Source organism: Kogia breviceps, chromosome 11 (genome assembly GCF_026419965.1).
Source record: "Kogia breviceps isolate mKogBre1 chromosome 11, mKogBre1 haplotype 1, whole genome shotgun sequence".
Classification (NCBI taxonomy): domain Eukaryota; kingdom Metazoa; phylum Chordata; class Mammalia; order Artiodactyla; family Physeteridae; genus Kogia; species Kogia breviceps.
The window spans coordinates 66,292,431-66,315,868 of record NC_081320.1 but is presented as its reverse complement, the minus strand read 5'-3'; the positions used below and the strand labels follow the sequence as shown (position 1 = coordinate 66,315,868).

At 36.4% G+C, this 23,438-nt stretch overlaps 1 protein-coding gene across 4 annotated transcripts in view; it reads right to left on the bottom strand.

The window, feature by feature from the left end:
• SRBD1 (S1 RNA binding domain 1) overlaps nucleotides 1–23,438 on the bottom strand; it is a 233,918-nt gene that overhangs the window by 170,609 nt on the left and 39,871 nt on the right. For all 4 annotated transcript variants that reach the window (XM_059078791.2, XM_067007652.1, XM_059078792.2 and 1 more), the window contains exons 10-14: nucleotides 15,253–15,356; nucleotides 11,190–11,297; nucleotides 7,216–7,373; nucleotides 3,044–3,134; nucleotides 2,222–2,329 (exon numbers count right to left, since the gene is read on the bottom strand). In XM_059078791.2, coding sequence (XP_058934774.1) covers nucleotides 2,222–2,329; nucleotides 3,044–3,134; nucleotides 7,216–7,373; nucleotides 11,190–11,297; nucleotides 15,253–15,356 — 569 coding nt within the window. The remainder of the gene's footprint in view (nucleotides 1–2,221; nucleotides 2,330–3,043; nucleotides 3,135–7,215; nucleotides 7,374–11,189; nucleotides 11,298–15,252; nucleotides 15,357–23,438) is intronic.

Genomic DNA, 23,438 nt, shown 5'->3' with positions numbered 1-23,438 from the left:
CAAAAGTGCATTAAAAGAATAATACACTATGACAAAGGAAAGTTCAACTCAGAACTGCAGGGATGGTTCAATTGTAGGAAATCTACTACTTTTACGATTCAGCATATTGATCAAAAGAGGATCAAAAACCTCTTTAGAGAAAAATTATTATGGCAAAATTCTAAAAAAGCATTAACGTTATCTTTTATTCTTGATTTTTAAAGTATAACAAAACAGGAATCAGTATTTTAAAAACACTCATAAAGACTATTTCCTTTAAAAGATTTTTTAAAAAATATACAAAAGGCAGTATCATACTTAAAGGAAACACTAGAAGCATTCTAATAAAAGTAAAGGAGGAAAAAAAAATCCACTATCACTACTACTATTTAACAGCTTTTCAAAGATACTGCATGTCATGATACCTTTAAAGAGAAGAAAGTAAAAAGGTATAAAACTAGAAAAAGAACTGATAAATTCATCATCTTTTGCAGATGATATGACCAAATCATATCTCTTGAAATCCAAGAAAATGAACTGAAAAACTAATTATAAACAATGAAAGAATTCTGTACTATGGTTGGGGAACCAAACTAACATTAAAAAAGTGCTCCTTCATAGAGATATAAAGTAACATAGTAAAGTAATTCTTAATACAAACACAAAAAGAGAGAAATACAAAAGAAAGTTTTAATATTGAATATGAAAAATAATTATAAAGAAAACTTCAAAATGTTACTGAAAGCAAAAGCATTCCCCATTTTAATGATGGAAAGAGAAATTCAGAGAGGCAGAGTAAGTCTTCCAAACTTGCGTAACTAGTAAATGGTGACAACAAAAGATGAACCCAGATTTGCCGGGCTCCAAAGCTCATCCTCTTTCTACTACCATATACTGCTGCAAGTTTAAGAAAGAGAGCCTCGGTAAGCAAATTCAGATGAAATCCGACAAGTCTTCACTATTTAATGTTTTTAATAATTTGAAATTTCTATTTATAATCACTATAAATGTATCCAAGATATTTATATCCAATTAATGTGAACAAGTTAAAAAGAAATCAAAGAAGTTGCCTGAAATAAGCTGTATTATCTATGTCAGGTCCTTGTGGTAGGTTCTCAAAAGGACTGGGTACATGTGTGCAATTCCCAGAATAGAGAAGATCCACAGTTATTTCCTAGACCAAACTGAATAAGGAGAGGGGAAAAAAGCTGAGCCAAACTATTCAACCTGATCCTTTCCTGAACCATGATCCCATGGCACCTACAGTTTGTCCCTGACCTTTTAATCCCCTTTGGTCACTCTGCGTTTGTTTTTCTAACATCTTGATTATACTCTTGGCACACGGAATATTACACTAAATACAAGACCCCTCTCTTTTAGCCTATCTGAATGGATCCTAGAATTCTTCTTCCTGTGTTGGCTTTTGGTTTTGTTTTGTTGATCCTGATCCCATACTTATCAGTTGACTATACTTAGTTATTACATTTCTCAAAGAGCAGTGGGAGACGGCTCTTACATGCTCTCCCCTAGATATCATCTATTATAACTATCTCCTCTCCTAGAATTAAACCCTTTAGGATTTAGCATGCTACCATACTTTGGAAAAGGTAAAGGTGGCTATTTGAGGTTCAAAGGGAAGTAAGGAAACAATGGTGGATGACAACAAAACTGCTACAGATCTAGGAGCAGGACTAAAGAAATGAGTCATGCTAATACAAAGTTATTTAGATGTCAACTGTATGCCCATTCAAAATGCGAGCATGTGATGAAGAGACTAACAAGAAAGGAACATCAGAAATGCTTTAAAAAAAAAAAGAAACACTTTTAATTTGTAATACTTACCTTGGCTCTCAGTTCTGAAGGCCAATGATTCATAGTCATCAAAACTTTGGGAGAAGAAGGCTAAGTTATCCATGGTCTATAGCTGCTAGACCTATATACCATTCTACTTAATAGTCATTAGTTAGCTAGAGCCATCACACAAAGTACTGCCTGGAAAATCCCATGAATTCAAGTAAGCCCTAACTTGCTACATCTGTGAGTGGTTTCAGGATACTGAAATGCCAATTTCTCCAAGAGGCAGACACTTTACATTGTCCTGCAAAGCTCTTATGAATAGGAAGAGGTGATATGAGGGCAAACAAGAAGTACATCTTAAAAAGACAAGGGAGAATTTATCACAGAAGGAACTTCAGAAGTTCCTTTGCCTCTCAAAGAAAACAAACATTCCTAACATCCTTACCAGTAAACGATATCCAGTGGTGCAAAGTAGTTTTTCATTATCAGGTCAGCAAAGTAAGCTTCTGTTTCCCGGCAGGCAGTTCCATTTCCAATCACCACTGTGCTGCAGCTTCAAGGAAAAACAGAATGAGAAACTGGATGAGATCAAGGCATGCTTCTAAATCAATCAGGAGAAAATGGACAGAATGCATGAACAGTATTATATGATGCTCTTATTCTCTCATATATCCAAGCATCTCTCCACTATCTCACAGGGGTCACACAGACTTATGTAGAATCAAAGACACTGCTCTTGCACTTGGTGTTATAGGAGGCAGTGAAGAAATGTCTTATGGTCACACAATCTCAAGAATAGTCAGCTTTCTTCCCATGTAGAAGGAATGAAATTTAGACATGAATAAGTAAACTCTGGAACATTCTAAGCCATAATAAAGAATTATGACTGAATTATGGATATGTTTTCAAGTAATTTCTGAAGGTTCTCTAACTACTGCCACATCCATTCCTCAGATCCATGAAAAAAAAGAGAGAGGGTGGGAGGGAGGAAGAAAGAGAGAGAGAAGGCCCAAACTGAAGAATTAAAATCTCACTTTTGGTCATATTACCACCTTTGTTTAGTGAAGGCAGCAGAGGAAGGGAGTAGCATTCCTCCAGACTCTCCAAATGTAGAGTTCTCCAGCAATTTGCCCCAGCATTGTTTTACATGGTTCCTTTTCTAACACCAAGGCACTTTCCTTAATCCCTCCCTCCAAATTAGGGACTTCAAAGATATCTCTGATTGGTTGAGCCACTGAAATACTCAAAAGGTTACTTATTTTCATACTTGAAATTCAGCAAAAGCCTCTTTATTTTCTCTGCCTCTCGGAAGCCTTGTCCACAATGCAAGTATACCACGTCAGTATGAAGTATCTGACCTTAGGAAAAAATGAAAAGAAAAGGCCATTTTGTAAGAAATTACAAAACATAACACACCACTGATTTGATTAAGCAAGTTGAAACTGAAAAGGGAACTGGTTCATCTTTTAAAATGCAGTCTGAATCTTTCATATTCCTTAATCAGATTCTCCCTTAAGCATTCTGAAATTTTGTTACCTCCAAAGTTACTAGAACTCTATTTTGCTATACAAAAATCATTATCAACTAGATAATATGCCATGATACCTAAAAGAGAAATGATTTTTATTTTTTTTATTTTTTATTTTTTTTCTCGGTATGCGGGCCTCTCACTGTTGTGGCCTCTCCCGTTGCGGAGCACAGGCTCCGGACGCGCAGGCCTAGCGGCCATGGCTCACGGGCTTAGTTGCTCCGCGGCATGTGGGATCTTCCCGGACCAGGGCACGAACCCGTGTCTCCTGCATCGGCAGGCGGATTCTCAACCACTGCGCCACCAGGGAAGCCCAGAAATGATTTTTAGTAACACTTAACATCAAAAATAGTAAAAGCTGGGACTTCCCTGGTGGCACGGTTGTTAAGAATCCACCTGCCAATGCAGGGGACATGGGTTTGAGCCCTGGTCCAGGAAGATCCCACATACCACAGAGCAACTAAGCCCGTGTGCCACAACTACTGAGCCTCCACTCTAGAGCCCACGAGCCACAACTACTGAGCCCACGCGCCACAACTACTGAAGCCCACGTGCCTAGAGCCTGTGCTCGGCAACAAGAGAAGCCACCACAATGAGAAGCTTGCACACCACAACGAAGAGTAGCCACCCGAAGAGCAGTCCCCACTTGCCGCAACTAGAAAAAGCCAGAAAACCTGCACGCAGCAATGAAGACCCAATGCAGTCAAAAAATAAATAAAATTTTTTTAAAAATAGCAAACGCTAACATTTACTGAACATTTACTATATATCAGTAACTGTTGTAATACTATTCTATTTCTTCCTTTGGGTTGTAGATATGTAAATTTCTTTACCTTATGTAATTTTTTCAGCTGCATACTTATGAACTGTGAGCTTTTCTGTACTATATTTCAGCCAGAAATATATTTTAAAATTTGAGGGTAACTCCTAGAGCACAGAAATAATGAGCTAAGTGACCAAATTAGGAAGTTAGGAAAAGGATGACAGAATAATCTCAAAGAAAGTGGAAGGAAGAAAATAATAAAGTTAAAAAAGCAGAAATTAATGAAATAGAAAAAAACTCCATAAAACAGAGAGGACCTATGAAGCTTAAAATTTTAAATCACCTGTTAAGAAAAATACATACTTTTAGCTATACCAGTCAAGTAAAAGAAAGGATGACACAAATAAATTATATTAGAAATGAAAAGGGAGCATAACTAGAGATTCAGCACAAATTTAAAAGATACAGAGAGAGTATTATAAACAACTTGATGTTAATTTAGATTAAATGATGAAATGGATAAATTCTTGGAAAAGTCTTACCAAAACAGACTGAAAATACATATGCATATATGTATGTATGTGTGCATAAAATTTTAAAAAGAACCATTCTATAAACAATGCAAATACAGTAAAGGATAAAAGCTATATGATAGCTCAATAAATGCAGGAAAAAACACCGACAGAATATACTTCCCATTTATTGTAAAAATGCACAGCATGAAAAAAGATCAACTTAGGACAGCAAAATCAAAAGTCCATGACTGTAATTTATTAAAAAAAAGTATCCCCACAAAACACAAAAGGTGAGCAGGTGGGAACAGTGCACCAATAACCACCAAGACCAATGTGCATCAGCATTTCTGTGGGAGGAGGCACAGAGAAACAATGGAGTAGCTCATGGACCTGAGATTGGAGAAAGCCTCAGAATGTCAGAAGGTACTTCCCTGGAAATCAAAACTGGTCTGGTTTGAGAATAGAAAGTAAAACTGGAAAAGACCTTTGCATATTCTAATTTATAGGTCAGTACAAAGGTTGCACAGTAAGTTCAGAAAGGACTGGAAAACTCTGATCTCTGAACTCTTGAAATTAACAAGTAGAACATTCTTTTCAAGACAAAACCCCACAGTGAGAAAAAACTGTTGAGCATCATATCCACATTGAGCAAGGTAAGGACAGTATGGACAAAGGGGAAAAAAAGTCTAGATAAAAGGGAAGAAAGAAATAGGAAAGCAAATTTCAGAAAGTATAAGGTTATCTCTCCATCCAAATAGGTAAAGTTTCTCTTCCCAATAATTTGGAAAAAGTAGAAATGGTAGTTCTAGAGATATACAGCTGGCCTTCCCATCCTAAAAGTTGAGAAAAACTAATTTTATGTAAAACTAAGCAACAGAAAAGGATCATAGTCAAATTTCATATAGAATGATTATTTTTCAAATCAGGAAATAAAAAAGACTAGTATGATGTCCTTACAGAAAGATGTGCCCCAAAACAGAGAAAAACTGTAACCTAATATATAAGAACAAGCTACCAAAAAAAAAAAAAGATTAGAGAAAATGAGAATAAAATAAATCAGAATTAGGAAATGTCAGAAGTAAGATGAAAGAACTTAGGAATGAATTAAATATGAAAGAAAAAGTTATTCTAGGAATGAAAACTTAAACCAAATGAAACATAAGAAAAATGTAAACAATCAAAAATATTAAAAGGTGAAGAAGTTCACCACAGAACTGTAATCTATTTTTTATAAATACCAAATGGAAATTCAAAAACTTAAAAATATAACTTAAATAAATAACTCAATGGATGGATTTAATAGCACATTAGACATAGCAGAATAGAGGATTAATTAACTTAAAGACAATCAATAAAAAATAAAAGAATTGAAAATAGAAGAGGAAATTGAATGGTTTAAAATACACATAATTAGAATTCCAGAAAGAGATGCAAGAAGGTCTACAAACCTCAAGCAGAATTCACGTCCCCTTCCCTCCAAAACAAACAAATAACACACACACAAACAGCTAAGCATATAAGAAAACTTCTGAAAACCACAAAGAAAAAATCAGAGGAAAAAATTAGGAAAAAAAAATTAGGAAAAAATCAGGCAGAGGAAAAAATTATCACCTTCAAAGGAACAATAATAAGATTTTTGTCTGACTTCTCAACAGAAACTGTAATAGCCAGGAAAAAAAAAAAAGAAAGAAAGAAATGACATCTTAAAAGCACTGAAAATAACTGCCAATCTTGAATTCTACACCCAGCAAAAATATTTTTCAAAACCGAAGGCAAATCAGAAACTTTCACAAAAAAAAAACTGAGACAATTTGTCACTAGCTGATCCACATTAAAATGTAACAGACTAGAGTTTTAGGAAGAAAGAAAGTGATCTCAAATGGAAACACAGAAATGCAGAAAGAAATGAAGATAACAGAAAGGGCAAATAAATGAGTAAACAGGAAAAAAAATACTGACTGGACAAAACAATAAAAACGTCTCGTGGTATTTAAAATATACACAGAATCAGGACTTCCCTGGTGGTCCAGTGGTTGAGTCTACCTTCCATTGCAGGGGATGCAGGTTCGATCCCTGGTTGGGGAACTAAGATCCCACATGCCACGGGGCAACTAAGCCCGCGAGCTGCATCTACTAAGCCTGCGCACTCTGGAGCCCACGTGCCACAACTAGAGAGAAGCCCACGCGCAGCAACTAGAGAAGCCCGTGAGCCGCAACAAAAAGATCCTGCATGCTGCAACTAAGACCCAATGCAGCCAAATAAATAAATAAATATTTTTTAAAAAACAAAAATAAAATATACACAGAATCAAAATGTATCATATATAAATGCAGTCAGTATAAACAGAAGCTGATGGGGGATAAACAGAGTTATTAAAGTCTGAGCCCAGTTAATCCTCAATATATCCATTGTGACCTAGGAAAAGGCATAAATGATAGTAAATGTTGACTGTTTGAGTCAACAAACAGGCCAAACAGGAAGTTTCATCCTGATTCCTATATCCCTTTTTGTGAGAAAACCATCTTCTATTCCTTGAAAATTAACATTATTTCCAAATCCTCATGAAGTATATGAAGTGAAATTTATGACCAACCAAACAACTTCTATATAAAATGCTGAAAGGTATGCTTACTGGTAGGAGAAATTATAGCTAATTTGCAACCGTGTTTATAACCGGGATCCACTCCCATCAAGGTACGCCCTGGGACAGGGCTTGTTAAAAGGAGCTGACGAAGGTTCCGTCCAAACATCATTACTGATTCTTTCTCTGCATCTGATGTTAGTCTGGCTCTTTAGAAACAGAAAAAGAGAAGAAAAAAGATAAAGTATTCACTTTTCATTCATTCAAATTTTCTTCCAGAAAAAGAACACAATTATTCCTCATTGGAGCATTCATTATTAACAAAATAACTTAAGAGAAAAAAACTTACATACAAAATTATATTGAGTCTCTTTTTGCTAAGCTCAGTAATACAGATACCACAAACAATTTTGTGGTATCAAACCTGCTGAGTTTGTCATACCTACGCTCCTTCTCTATCTGCTCACCCTTATATAAGAAATCTACATGTATAAGTATCTGTGTATATGAGAGAGACAGAGTGTATAAAGATTTGGTTAAAGTTTATCAGCTGATTAAAAATATAAACACATAATTAATTAGTGGTCAATTACTGAATCATAAGTAGCCTCCTCCAACAATGCTTAGTTTTACACCTTCACCTATATATATCTCAAGGCCATCTTCTCACTCTATTCCATTCCCCACATCTACCCCCTCGTCATTCTCACAGTGATGTGACATGACCACAGATATTAATACCAGTCCAGAACCTTGCCTCACATAAATAACTTCCCAATTTTATCCAGAGAAGCTATTAAAAGTGTAATTTTCAAACTTTTTCTAGGATAAAAAAATATGTCTCTATTGGACTTAAAGGCATTTGGAAACTAAGTTTTACACCATTTGCCCATTTAACAAGAGTTCTTAACATATTATCTCCTGAAACTCAAAAGAATTTATTAAAAGTATGTCTCCTCTATTAGACCAGGTTAAAAAAAAACTGCATGCCAATGGCCACAAGAACAAAAGCAATTCAGGGTACATTTCTATCAGAGTTGAGGTAGAATTATCTACATATCTAAAGGCACATACAGCTAACCAACATTTGTTTTCCTGGCTTAATTCAGCTTCTTACGGCTTTTCTCTCATCTTCTCTAATATTTCACTGTAATTCTCCCTGCATTCAGCCAAGCAACATGAAGATATCATTACAGGTATTTCTAAATCTTCATGTTTAACTTGATTTATTGAGTGAGCACTTGTACTCAGTCTTATATAAGGTACTGTGATTGATGTAAGAGATACAAAGCTGAAAAAATCCCTACCCTGAAGATCACTGTTTAGTGGAAGAAACAGAAAAATAAACAGATGAGTATAACACACGGTAGGGATAGCTAAATTAGGAGAACTTTCTAAAAGAGATGTCTTCTCAGGTGAATCAAGAAGGATAAGTAATAGTTAAGCAAACAAAGGCAGGGATAGTAGCTGAAGAGCATTGAGAAAGCACTCTGGGCAAAAGAAGCAGCAGATGTCAAAGCTCATGGCTCATTTATAGAAAAAGCAAGTAACTTCATATGATAAAATAAAAAGAAATACCAAGACAAAGGGCTACAGAGGAAGAAAAAAACAGACCACAAAGGGTTCTTCTAAAGAGCTTGGAGTTTATCCTGGAGACAAAGAAGATCCACTGAAGGATTTTAAGTAGAAGAGTATGAAATAATCAGATGGGAATTTAAGGATGGCAAGGTGGAATATGTATTAGAAAATACAAGACAGAGATCATCTATGATACTAGTATAGTAATTCAGACAAGAAATGATGATAATCTGAACTAATAACCATGCATATACTTTCTCTTAGTAAAGATGGAGATAAAGAGGAGGCAAAATTCAAGATATAATAAAAGATGGCACAATAGACAGCACTTGGTAATACTGATAATGTAGTTTTGATGAAAGAGGTATGTGTGAAAAATGACACAGGGATGAATGATCATGACAGTCATGGAAACAAAAATGGAGAAGTAGACTCTGAATCTTATATAGTCAACTGAATAAAATGGCTGCAAAATAGTCTAGTCTATTTGATCTCTTTTAATACACACATATGAATGGACAAAAGTCTAGTTAACAATGGTTATCTCTATGTGGTGAAATTATATGGGTTTTTTTTCCTTTGTGTTTTACTGATTCTTTCGATTTTTCTGCATTTGGACAAATTTCTTTTTAATTAGAGAATTAAAGTAATTTAATTACTTTAATAAATCAATTGAGGGTTTTCCCCCTCAACTGCTGTTTCAGGTAATTACAAGTATTTCTAACAAGAGACACATCTGTAGACAATGTCTGCAAACCAACTTATGGAATGAAATAAGATATATTTTTTTAACCACAGGCATTTTAGAAAAAAGAGGAGGAAAGTGCTCTTGCTTGCCACTGCTAATGGAAGTCAGAGAAGAATTATACATTAAATAATCCCACAGCAAACTACACAAATTAAATCTCAATGAAATTATTCCACAAGCAGTAAAGCTATTCACATCAAATATATGTAAAATGTCAAATGCACCACTGGACATTATATGCAACATGAGAAAACAAGATAAAAGGATGAATCAAGAGAATGAATGATTTTGTTAAAAAAGGTTGGACAAAGGAACTATATGTCCTTTTTAATAGTACCTGCTCACTCCCTACTCTAAATGCCTCCAAAGTCAATGGCCAAGTCCAGTAAAAGAAAAACAGACAAACATAAAGGCTGCTATAACTTCTAGTAAGGTTGAAGAGATGGCTAGAAATCTATAGTTTCCAGGTGACCCTGGCTGAAACACTAAATAAGTGGGAATGAAGAAAATCTATAGCACATAGAAAGGAATATATGAAGGCATGGCTGGTGTCTAAACATTGACTACCAAGACAAAGGCTAGAGAGAAGCAGGAAAGAGGGTTTTTGCCTCCCAACATTTCTGTCCATCTCCTCCCCTAAAAACAATTCGGTACCTCACCTCTTTTTTTTTCTTCGGTACGCGGGCTCTCACTGTTGTGACCTCTCCCGTTGCGGAGCACAGGCTCCGGACATGCAGGCTAAGCGGCCATGGTTCACTGGCCCAGCCACTCCGCAGCATGTGGGATCTTCCCGGACCGGGGCACGAACCCAGGTCCCCTGCATCGGCAGGCGGACTCTCAACCACTGCGCCACCAGGGAAGCCCCCTCACCTCTTTTGCAGTTCTTTGTAACCTTTAGATCTTCTGCTAGTCCATTTAGATAGTCACCTTAATAATCTCCTAATATTTGTTCATCACTGCTGATAATTATCCATTGAAACAACTCCGTTTGCTAATATATATTAGCTTTCTCTCATAGTAATACAATCATCATGTGCTCCCCTGATTTCCTTATGCTTTTTTTGGCTCTCTTACCTCTAAAACTGCTGCCAACTAACTTCTCCATTAACTTCTTAGTTTGTTTCTCCCAAGCCAAATCTCTCATCAATAAAACCATTTGTGGGCTTCCCTGGTGGCGCAGTGGTTGAGAGTCCGCCTGCCGATGCAGGGGACGCGGGTTCGTGCCCCGGTCCGAGAGGATCCCACGTGCCGCGGAGCGGCTGGGCCCGTGAGCCATGGAAGCTGAGCCTGTGCGTCCGGAGCCTGTGCTCCGCGGCGGGAGAGGCCGCAGCAGTGAGAGGCCCGTGTACCAAAAAAAAAAAAAAAAAAAAAAAAAAAAAGTTATTAAAAAAAAAAAAATAAAACCATTTGTTTGGCTTGGTTGTCAAATTCCAAGACTAGTACTGCAGAACTGGAAGGGGTACACATTAAATGATCAAGATTTGAAAAGTATACCGTAATTAAGAGCTATGTTTTGTGATCTATGCATGTGAATGCCTCTACAGATTGAAATCTATGCTTAAATTTAAGACTTTGTGATTCTGCCTCAGTTCTTTGGATTGGTTAATGAATCAACAAATATTTACTACATGCTTTAATGGGCCTATTACTATACATAAAAATAAACAGTCCAGAAAGTTAAATAAGACAAGATGCATACCTGAACTCTCTACAAAGGAGAGGATAAATAAGGCGTTTAAAGGAATCATCCAGTGAGTTGTATAAGATCTTCATTAACTCTGGCCTTGCAAAGCCACGTGGTCTCCACCTGCAAAAAAGAAAAGGCTATACTAAAACTGATGTAACAATAATAAGGCCATAAAAGGGCTCCTGGAAGAGCAGAGAGAAAGTGGAACAGAAAAGGGGGGAAGAAACTTTATTGAATGCAAAGTAACATAATCTGTAAGGAGAGATGGTGATGTCTGAAAATTATTACTATGACATCTGGATTTCTTATTTTTAAAAACCTGGTAACCATGGTAGGACATAAAACTTAAGGGAGGAAAAAACTTCCCTATTCTGGGAAGAGCCTCCAAGGCATTATTAATAATGGTAAAAATTTTTAAGATATAAGAAAGTCACCAAAAACTACTGAACCACTGCTATAGACTGAATTATGTCCCCTAAAATTAATATGTTGAAGCCCTAACCCTCAAAGCAGATGATATTTGGAGACAGGGCCTTTGGGAGGTAATTAGGTTTAGATGAGGTCATGAGGGTAGGGCCCCCATGAGAGGATTAGTGAGTGCCCTTAAAAGAAGAAATATCAGATACCCCCTTCTCCCTCCCCCCATGCCAGGTGAGGACATAATGAGAAGGCTGCTGTCTGCAAGACAAAAAGAGGGTTCTCACCAGAAACCAAATCAGCCTGACCTTGATCTTGGACTTCCAGTCTCCAGAACAGGGAGAAAATAAATTTCTGTTGTTTAAGCCACCTAGTCTATGGTATTTTGTTATGGCAGCCAAAGCTAAGACAAGCACTATGTCCTTCTTTTCCCATTTATTAATCTCTTCCTGAGAGTTAGAGTAGATTGAGCAAAGGAGAAACTCTGTTTTAACCTTTGCCTCCTGTCATCCTTGAGTAGAACTCACTCTATTCCTCAGGTTGTACTGTTCTACTAGGCAGTGTATCTGCATACATATTGATAAATATAAACGCCAGAGAACCCACTGTTAGTAGAAACTGGAGAAAGAACAATAAGAGAAAAACACAAGCTAAAAAGGACAAACAAATTCAGCCCTACCCCTTCTCTGTGTTCCCTACATCTACAGCATCTCTGCCCGTGTCCTTCAATGGCTCTTGAATAGAAAACATTAATATTTTATCAATGGTTCTTAATAAACCATTTTAGGGACACTGTCATCTCCTTTACTTATAATGTGATACACCAAAGGCTACATAATAATAACTAACTGAATCCCTTCCATAGAAGGGTATTATTTGAGTAGAATATAGTTTGGTTTTTTAATGTGAATGAAAGTGCTTTTAGGCAGGACATACATCCTTCTTTCCATCCAAATCCTTGCTTCTTCCTACTGTCGCCTATACCTAAGGGCATGAAACGTAGGGAGAACTAGGATATGATTATTATTATTTTGTTATATTACAGGCATACTTTGGAGATATTGTGGGTTTGGTTCCAGACCACCACAATAAAGTGAATATCACAGTAAAGTGAGTCACATGAAGTTTTTGGTTTCCTAGAGCATATAAGAGTTATGTTTACACTATAATGTAGTCTATTAAGTGTGTAATACCATTATGTCTTAGAAAACTATGTACATACCTTAACCAAAAAATAATGCTATTGGAAAAATGGTACCAATAGGTATGCTCAACACAAGGTTGCCACAAACCTTCAATTTGTAAAAAAAGCAAAAACAAAAAAACCCAATATCTGTGAAGCACAATAAAGCAAAGTGCAATAAAACTTATAGCTGTGTTGTTGTTATTAATTGGGGAAATTCAATGTCAAACAAAGACATCCTGGAAGAAACATCTGAGATGGCTTTAAAAAAAATGAATTGTGGTTTACCAAGTAAGACAAAGGAATAAAAGCATTCTGGGAAGAAACCATACCATATGTAAAAGCTTAGAGGCATGAAAGAGCATGATAAGCTCGAGTAACTAGAAGCAGATTAGTAATACAAGGGCATAAAGCTGCAGGATCAGGTTGCAGGGTAGATGAGCCTAGAAAATATGGCAGTAGCCAGATTACTGAGGCTCTTATCACCATACTCTGGAGCTTGGCCAGTTAGGAGAGAACATAGCCCTGGGTCATGGGACAATACACTAGGAAAAGAGTCCTTAGAGGCAGGAAGGCCCTAATGGAGTGATTCTTAAAATGAATGTATCTGATATCTGCTGGTGGGTCATTCCCTTTAAAGCCAAACCAAGGTTTCCACATTGCTGGTAGGAAAAAAATGGAAATCTTTAACATTAGATACCCGATTTCTCTGGAAGCCCCAGTAGCCTTCCTTAAACCTCACGGTTCTCCTGTGGCGTGACTGCTCACCTCCCTGGAACAGAGTGCTGTGGGTCTATTTTATAACTAAGATGCCTCAATTATACTCATTCACAGTGACCTTTAGACCACAGACCCAGCTATACTCACTTCCTGCATTACAGAAACTCCTTTTCCTTCCTCACCCCACAGCAATTTCTATCTCTTGACTGGCTTCCTGTGATCTATTCATTTAGCACTTGAAGGGACCTGAAACAGTATAGAGAAGGCACAGACCTTATTATTTCTAAGCTTAAAGGAAATACAATGGGTTTCCCTTATAAGGTATCATCGTAAAAGTTGATTCTTCCTCAATTCAATAGTTAAACACTGCTGAATAAAACTAAGAAGGACCTCACTTTAACTAAATTTCACAACACAAAATACATGCTATGTAAGATGTGCACAATGAAGCATACAAATTAAGACAGAGGTCACAAACTCAAATACCTATGGGGGGGTCAGGAAAGTACTGTAAACAAATGAATAAGACCCAGGGCCTATACATATGTTTTTGACAGAGACATGCTTTATTCACCCATTACAGACAAAGAAATATTCTCCACTTTGGCAAAGAAATATGCTCCCCCCCATTTGGTATCTATAGATAAAGATAGGCTCTCTCCATCTAGCTTTCATTTTCCCACATTTAAAATAGAAATGGATATAGGATATAGTTCCTCTTAAATCTACCACAAGAAAAAAGCAGCACCATTTAGTGTAGCATTTTCTCAAAGTGATATGACAGACATTTGGGGACAGAATAATTTACTTTACAAGACTATCCCATGCATTGGCACTAAAAGCTAGTTTTAAAAAAGAAAAAAAGCTAGCAGCCAGCTTCAGTCATTCATTCATTATTCACATAATATCTGATAAATTAAATTTTTGATTCAATTATCCTTAATGAACATTTCAGATATACTATATACAGTATGTTTCTATTAATTCATTTTTCATAAAAGAAAATATACTCTTTATAAAAGATTCATATGGTACAGGATTACAGTAAAAGTCTCTCTCCCCAGAAATAATCACTATTAATAATTCTTATGTACTCCCCAGATATTTCCTATTTAAACATATACAACATATGTACTTTTTAAATTAAAAAAAATTTTTTAACATCTTTATTGGAGTATAATTGCTTTACAACGGTGTGTTAGTTTCTGCTGTATAACAAAGTGAATCAGCTATGCATATCAAATATCCCCATATCTCCTCTCTCTTGCGTCTCCCTCATACTCTCCTTATCCCACCCCTCTAGGTGGTCACAAATCACGGAGCTGAGCTCCCTGTGCTATGCGGCTGCTTCCCACTAGCTACCTATTTTACATTTGGTAGTGTATATATGTCCATGCCACTCTCACTTAGTCCCAGAGCTTCCCCTTCCCCTCTCTGTGTCCTCAAGTCCATTCTCTACGCCTGTGTCTTTATTCCTGTCCTGGCCCTAGGTTCGTTAGAACCTTTTTTTTTTAGATTCCATATATATGTGTTAGCATACGGTATTTGTTTTTCTCTTTCTGACTTACTTCACTCTGTATGACAGCCTCCAGGACCATCTACCTCACTACAAGACACTATATCCATTGCATGTCACTGTTTTTGTTTTTGTTTTTTTAACACAATGGATATCTTTCCATTATCAGTACATATAGATCTCAATATAGCATTTTAAAAATGAAAAAAAGAATATTCTGTAAAAATCTATAAACAGACCTGTTTTGGATGCACCACCTACAGAACTCATTCTTCACTCCATCAGAAATGTTAACCTTGACCGTCAGTATCTTCAAATTTTCTCCACGGTTAATAGCCAGAATCTGAGTGCAAACATATATAGCAAAGACTGATCATCCACAAAATATATAAATGATCAATTTAACCAGTCAATATTTGTGAAACAACTGGGTGGTTATCCAGTCTAGAGCTATATCAATTTTGTATTCATTTATTTACCAAGAATTACTCAAAAATAATCATTTCTTTATATTTTTTTCACATATTTTCAAAATAAAATACAGGTACAAAGCCTATGATATTCACAGGAAGAGACAGTGTTGATCTAAAAATCTCATTTCAGATTCTAGTAATTGAAAGTTTTTGATCATCTAGAGTTAGAAGGATATACTTTTTATATTTGTGAAAAAACATTACTAAGATAAATACAAACATGGAAATTTCTAAGTGGAATATTTAATAACTACTGTTACCATTTATTGAGCACTTACTAACTGTCAGGCCCATCTAAGCACTTTATTTATTTATTTATTTATTTTTTTGTGGTATGCGGGCCTCTCACTGTTGTGGCCTCTCCCGTTGCGGAGCACAGGCTCCGGCTCCGGACGCGCAGGCTCAGCGGCCATGGCTCACGGGCCCAGCCGCTCCGCGGTATGTGGGATCTTCCCGGACCAGGGCACGAACCCGTGTCCCCTGCATTGGCAGGCGGATTCTCAACCACTGAGCCACCAGAGAAGCCCCCATCTAAGCACTTTAAATACATTAACTCATTTATCTTCAAAGCCACCAGTGATGTATGTATTAACATCTCACCCTTATATGATAATTTTTCTAAGACTAACTTGTCCTAAATCACAAAGCTAGCAAGTAGCAAAGGATGAATTTAAATTCAGATCAACCTGTCTCTGCTTTTAATTATTAAAAGAACAATTGTTTTTAAAAACATTAAAAACACTCCTTAAAGAAAAGCAAACAAACTTAAAGCAAGAAGAAGAAAGGAAATAATAAAGAACAGAAGGAAAATTAATAAAATAGAGAATAGAAAAACAACAAAAAATATCAACAAAACCAAAAGTTGGTTCTTGGAAAATATCAACAAAATTGACAAACCTTTCACTAGACTGACCAAAGAAAAAAGGGAGACATTCCAATTAACAAAATCAGGAATGAAAGAGGGGCCATTAATATGAATGTTATAGAAATAAAAAGGATCATAAGAGAATATTATGAACAACTATATGCCAAATTAGATCGCTTAAATAAAATGAACAAATTCCTAAAAAGACACAAACTTCTAAACTAGAATAAAAAAGAAATAGAAAATTCAAAATTATCTATAACAAGTAAAGAGATAGAATCAGTAATTTTTAAATTTCCCACAAGGAAATACCCAGGCTCATATGGCTTCTCTGCGGAATTCTACCAAACATTTAAAAAAGAATTAATAGCGATTCTTCACAAACTCTTCCAAAAATACAATAGAAGAAAAAACTTCCTGACTCTATTTACCCTGTTCTTGCAAGAACACTGCAAGAGAAAAGTAAAGACCATTGCCTCTTATGAATATAGATGTAAAAATTCTCAATAAAATACTAGTAAACTAAACCTGGAAACATATAAAAAGGACTATACACAAGGATCAAAAAGGATTTATTCCAGGAATGCAAGGCTGGTTTAACATCCAAAAAAGAAGTAATGTAATACATCATAACTATAGAATAAAAAACAAAAATTACATGATCATTTCAATAGGTGCAGAAAGAATATTTGAGTAAATTCCAGCAGTTGTTCATGATAAAAATACTCAAGAAACTAGGAAGAGAAAGCAAATTCTTCAACATGATAAAGGGCACATACAAAAACTCCACAGATAACATAATGTTTAATAGTGAAAGACTGGATGCTTTCCCTCTAAGATTACAAGGGTGTCTCCTCTTGCACTTCTATTCAACATTGTACTGGAGGTTCTATCTAGGGAAATTAGGCAAGAAAAAGAAATAAAAGGCCTCTTGATTGAAAAGAAAGAAGTTAAAACTATCTCTATTTGCAGATATTATGATCTTGTATACAGAAAATCCCAAGGAATCCACTATAAAACTATTAGAACTAATAGAGTTCAGCAAGGTTGCAGGATAATCAATTTCTACACAGTAGCAATAAACATCCTAAAAATAATTTTTAAAAATTCCATTCACCATACCACCAGCACAAATAAAATACTTTCCGATAAATTTAACAAAAGAAGTTCAAAATTATACACTGAGAACTATAAAATATTGTTTTTAAAAAAAATTGAAGAAGACCTAAATAAATGGAAAGACATCCTAGGCCCATGGATCAAAAGGCTTAATATTGCTAAATGGCACTAATACCCAAATTACTTCATAAATTCAATGTGACCCCTATCAAATCCCAGCTAGCTTCTTTGCAGAAATTGACAAACTAATTCTAAGATTCATATAGAAATACAAGGGACCCAGAATAACCAAGTCTATCTTGTAAAAAAAGAACAAACCTGGAGGACTCCCACTTCTTAATTTCAAAACTTACTACAAAACTACAGTAATCAAGACAGTGTGGTACTGGCATTAGAGATAAACATACAGATGAATGGAACAGAATTCAGAGTCCAGAAATAAATCTATACATCTACCATCAAGTGAATGTCAACAAGGGTGCTAAGACAATTAAATGGTGAAAATACAGTCTTTTCAACAAGTGATGCTGGGACAATGGATGGCCAAATTCAAAAGTATGAAGTTGGACAGCTTCTTCACACCATACACAAAAATTAGCTCAAAACTGATCATAGACCTTAATATAAAAACCAAACCTATAAAATGCTTAGAAGAAAATACTTGATAAAATCTTCATGACCTTGAGTTACATAAGGCCTTAGGTAAAACACCACATGCATAATCAACACAAGAAAAAAATAGATTGGATTTCAACAAAATTATAATTTTTATATCTCAAAGGATACCATCAAGAAATTGAAAAGAAAGCACTTAGCACCGAAGAAAAGTTTTGCAAATCATATATCACATAAAGGACTTATATCTAGAACATACAAATATCTCTTATAACTCAACAATAAAAAGACACAACCTAACAAAAATGTGCAAAAGGTCTAAAGAGACATTTTTTTCAAAGATAATACAGAAATGTTCAATAAGTACATGAAAAGATGCTCAACATCATTAGTTAGAAGAGAAGTGCAAACCAAAACCATAATGAGAAATCAGTTCACACTAAAATGGGCACAATCAAAAACATAGACAGGGACTTCTCTCATAGAGCAGTGGTTAAGAATCCACCCGCCAGCGCAGGGGACAGAGGTTCAAGTCCTGGTCTAGGAGGATCCCACATGCCGCGGAGCAACTAAGCCTGTGTGCCACAACTACTGAGCCTGTGCTCTAGAGCCTGCAAGGCACAACTACGGAGCCCAAGTGCCACAACTACTGAAGCCTGCATGCCTAGAGCTCATGCTCCACAACAGAAAGAAGCCACTGCAATGAGAAGCCTGTGCACCACAATGAAGAGCAGCCCCTGCTCGCTGCAACTAAAGCCCGCGTGCAGCAATGAAGACCCAATGCAGCCAAAAATAAAATAAATAAAATAAAATTTATATTTTAAAAAAAGACAGACAATAAGTACTGGTGAGGGTGCAAAGAAACAGAACTCTCATAAACTGCTGGTGGGAAGGTAAAATGGTATAGCCACTCTGGAAAACAGCAACCTTAATTTATATAAATTCTAAAGGTATTTTCAAGTAAAATATTAAATATAGAACAAATCTTCAAAGTTAAAAAAATTACAGATACTGGGGCTTCCCTGGTGGTACAGTGGTTGAGAATCTGCCTGCCAATGCAGGGGACACAGGTTCGAGCCCTGGTCTGGGAAGATCCCACATGCTGTGGAGCAACTAGGCCTGTGAGCCACAACTACTGAGCCTGCGCGTCTGGAGCCTGTGCTCTGCAACGAGAGGCCATGACAGTGAGAGGCCCGCACACCGCGATGAAGAGGGGCCCCGGCTTGCCACAACTAGAGAAAGCCCTCGCACAGAAACAAAGACCCAACACAGCCCAAAAATAATTAATTAATTAATTTAAAAAAAATTACAGATACTTAAAAAAAATTGTTTAAATATATTTGAGAAATTTCTAAGGTAAACATTGGCAGAAATAAAATAATCACTTAAAAATAAACTTTTAATACAAAATAAACTTTAGTTTGGGCTGGACAAAATCTTCAATGTCTGCCAGCTCTCTGAAATACTTAAAGGAACACCGAACAGTAAATAAAAGTTCTTCAACCAAGAATTTATCAGTAATAAATTCATTCATGCAGAATACAATATTATAGGGGAAAAAGAGTTATTTAATTCTGATTTATATAAATATACTATTAGGGACTTCCCTGGTGGCGCAGTGGTTAAAAATCGGCCTGCCAATGCAGGGGACACGGGTTTGCTCCCTGGTCCGGGAAGATCCCACATGCCGGGCAGCAACTAAGCCAGTGCGCCACAACTACTGAGTCCATGTGACACAACTACTGAAGCCCGTGCGCCTAGAGTTCGTGCTCGTGCTCCACGACAAAAAGAAACCACTGCAACGAGAAGCCCATGCACCACAACAAAGAGTAGCCCCCACTCGCCGCAATTAGGGAAAGCCCGCGTGCAGCAACAAAGACCCAATGCGGCCAAAAAAAAAAAAAACCCCAATAAGTAAAAATATAAATACACTAATATATCAAAATATATTATTGGAGGGTGCCTTTTTTTCCACCATACCTAGTAAAGTCATAGGTCAAACTTTAAAAAATCCTAACATAGAAGATCCATGGTAGAAAAGGGAGTGGAGTAGCAGAAGCAGAGCTTGGGGCAAAAACTGAGGTTGAAAGTAAATACAGAGTTAAAGCAGAATTACTGTAGATGGCAGCACTGAATGTGAAACCGATATTCTAAAAGACAAAGAAAGTGAGACATCAGTGAAAGAAGCTACAAAAAAGAATGGGAAGGCTGAGTTACAAATTCATGTGGTGGAAAGGAGCACATTAAGGACCAACGTGGAGAAGAAAGAAAACAAGATGCAGCTAGAAGAATTAATTTAGTAGACAGCTATAACAGCTCTTCCCACAGCATTTGGAGAAGGAGTTCCAGGTACCGTTGTTCCTTTACCACTGTCTGTCATCATTCTCCCTCACTTCTGTATTCTGGGATGCTGTATGCTGGGCTATCTAGGTGAAAGTTGAAAAACAGAGTTTGGAGTCAGGGACATGAAGCCTTAGCACTACAGGGATTAAAAATCCATCTTTGTGAGCTAGTATATCATCACTCTAGCCTGCAAGATAACTAGAAAGTTCTTCTCAAAACACAGGTCTGTTTTTCAAAACTGACATTCCCAAAATGTTCTACCTTCTCAGGTCTTAGGACTGTCACACTTAGAAGCCTGTGTCAGTCACAAACTTAGATTCAACCATAAACTAACTCAGAATGCCACATGTGCTAAGCACACTAGTTAAAATGCAGAGACCAAAATGTTTTCAAGCAAATACTAGAAAGACTAAATTTTAACAGAATAAAAGTATTCATATTTTTCCAAAGTTGCAATAAAATTAAATCAAATAAAGGGAGACAAAATCCAGCAGCAAAATCGTTTCTGCAAAAGGAATTTTAGTATTTTAGTCACTGGTTTTATTAAAAATTCTTTTTCATTAGGCTCTATCAGTAGACAATAGCTAGGTAAGTAAAATTTTACTCTTCTAACAATTTTTCCAATTATCAAAAGTATTCATTTCACCCCATATGATACAGTGTACACAAAAGTAAAAAGAACAACTTAGATATAATAGTGAAACACTTCAAAAGTTCAACAGCAGGGACCATGTCATCTATGTACCCCAAGTAGGCACCAATACATAATAAGTGTTCCAGAAGTATTTGTAGCATAACTGAAGACTCTTCATGTTATGTTACACACACACACACACACACACACACACACACACACACACACACACAGAATAACATACCTTTTCATATCTATACCACTGTAAGTTTTTTAAAATTACATTTTTAAGGAAGATAACTAAACATTATCAATGAAAAGTGACGCATTCTAGTCTTTTTCATTATCCTCTCCTTATAACAGTAAAATTCAGAAAGGAAGAAAAAATAAATTTAAAAAATAATTCATTGAGGAATTTAAGGTTTAAAGAACACTAGCAAGCCCCTCATTCTAAATCCCCCCCCATCCTCCTATAAAACCAATAAAGTAAAAAAATAAAACAACACAGGACCCACATTTTCAGCATTTCTAAGAAACAAAGAATTAGATTGGCATCTGATTTCAAAAACAAGCAAACAAAAAAAAACTTGCAAAGTAAGACAACAACAGAGCAACATGTTTGACAAACTTAAGGAAAGAAAGTGCACACAAAAAATATTATACTGGGCTTCTTTGGTGGCACAGTAGTTAAGAATCTGCCTGCCAATGCAGGGGACACAGGTTTGAGCCCTGGTCCGGGAAGATCCCACATTCTGCAGAGCAACTAAGCCTGTGTGCCACAACTACTGAGCCTGTGCTCTAGAGCCCGCAAGCCACAACTACTGAAGCCCGTGCGCCTAGAGCCTGTGCTCCGCAACGAGAAGTCACCGCAATGAGAAGCCCATGCACCACAACGAAAAATAGCCCTGCTTGCCACAGCCAGAGAAAGCCCACGTGCAGCAATGAAGACCCAACGTAGCCAAAAATAAAATAAAAAATAAATAAATTTTAAAAAAAATAATTGGATTATTTTAAAAAATATATATTTACTGAGCTAAGCTATCCTTCAAGTACCAAGGACATAGGAAACAATTGGGACTGTGTCAAAACTCAGAGAATTACAGGCATATCTTGGAGATATTACAGGTTCAGTTCCAGACTACTACAATAAAACAACATCACCATAAAGCAAGTCATACACATTTTTTGGTTTCCCAGTGCATATAAAGGTTATGTTACACTATACTTTAGTCTAGGTGTGCAATAACATTATGTCTAAAAAAAAAGATGTACATACCTTAATTTAAAAGTGGCTATCATCAAAAAGAACACAAATAACAAATGTTGGAGAGGATGTGGAGAAAAGGGTACCCTGTACATTGTTGCTGGGAATGTAAATTGGTGCAGCCACTGTGGAAAACAGTTTGGAAGTTCCTCAAAAAACTAAAGCTAGGGCTTCCCTGGTGGCACAGTGGTTACGAATCCACCTGCCAATGCAGGGGACATGGTTTTGAGCCCTGGTCCGGGAAGATCCCACATGTTACAGAGCAACTAAGCCCGTGAGCCACAACTATTGAACCTGCGTGCTGCAACTACTGAAGCCCACGCACCACAACTACTAAAGCCTGCACACCTAGAGCCTGTGCTCCGCAACAAGAGAAGCCACTGCAATGAGAAGGCTGTACAACACAACGAAGAGTAGCCCCTGCTCACTGCAACTAAAGAAAGCCCGTGCTCAGCAACAAAGACCCAAGAGAGCCAAAAATAAATAAATTAATTAATTAATTAAAAAACAAAACAAAACCTAAAACTAGAACTACAATATGACCCAGGATTCCACTCTTGAGTACATACCTGAAACAAAAACACTAATTTGAAAAGATAAATGCACCCCAATGTTCATAGCAGTATTATTTAAAATTGACAATATGGAAGCAACCTAAGTGTACATCAACAGAAGAATGGATAAAGAAGATTTGACAGATAGATATACAGATATAGATGCACATTGTGGAATACTACTCAGCCATAAAAAAGAACAAAATTTTGCCATTTGCAACAACATGGATGGACTTGGAGAGTATTATGTTAAGTAAAATAAGTCAGAAAGAGAAAGACAAATACTGTATGATATCACTTATATATGGAATATAAAAAATACAACAAACTAGTGAATATAGCAAAAAACAAACAGACTCACAGATATAGGGAACTAGAGTACCAGTGGGGAGAGGGAAAGAAGAAGGGGCAAAGATAGGGTAAGGGGATTAAGAGGTACAAACTATTAATATTATGTATAAAATAAGCTACAAGGATATATTGTACAACACAGGGAATATAGCAAATATTTTATAATGACTACAAATGGAGTATAACCTTCAAAAATTGTGAATCACT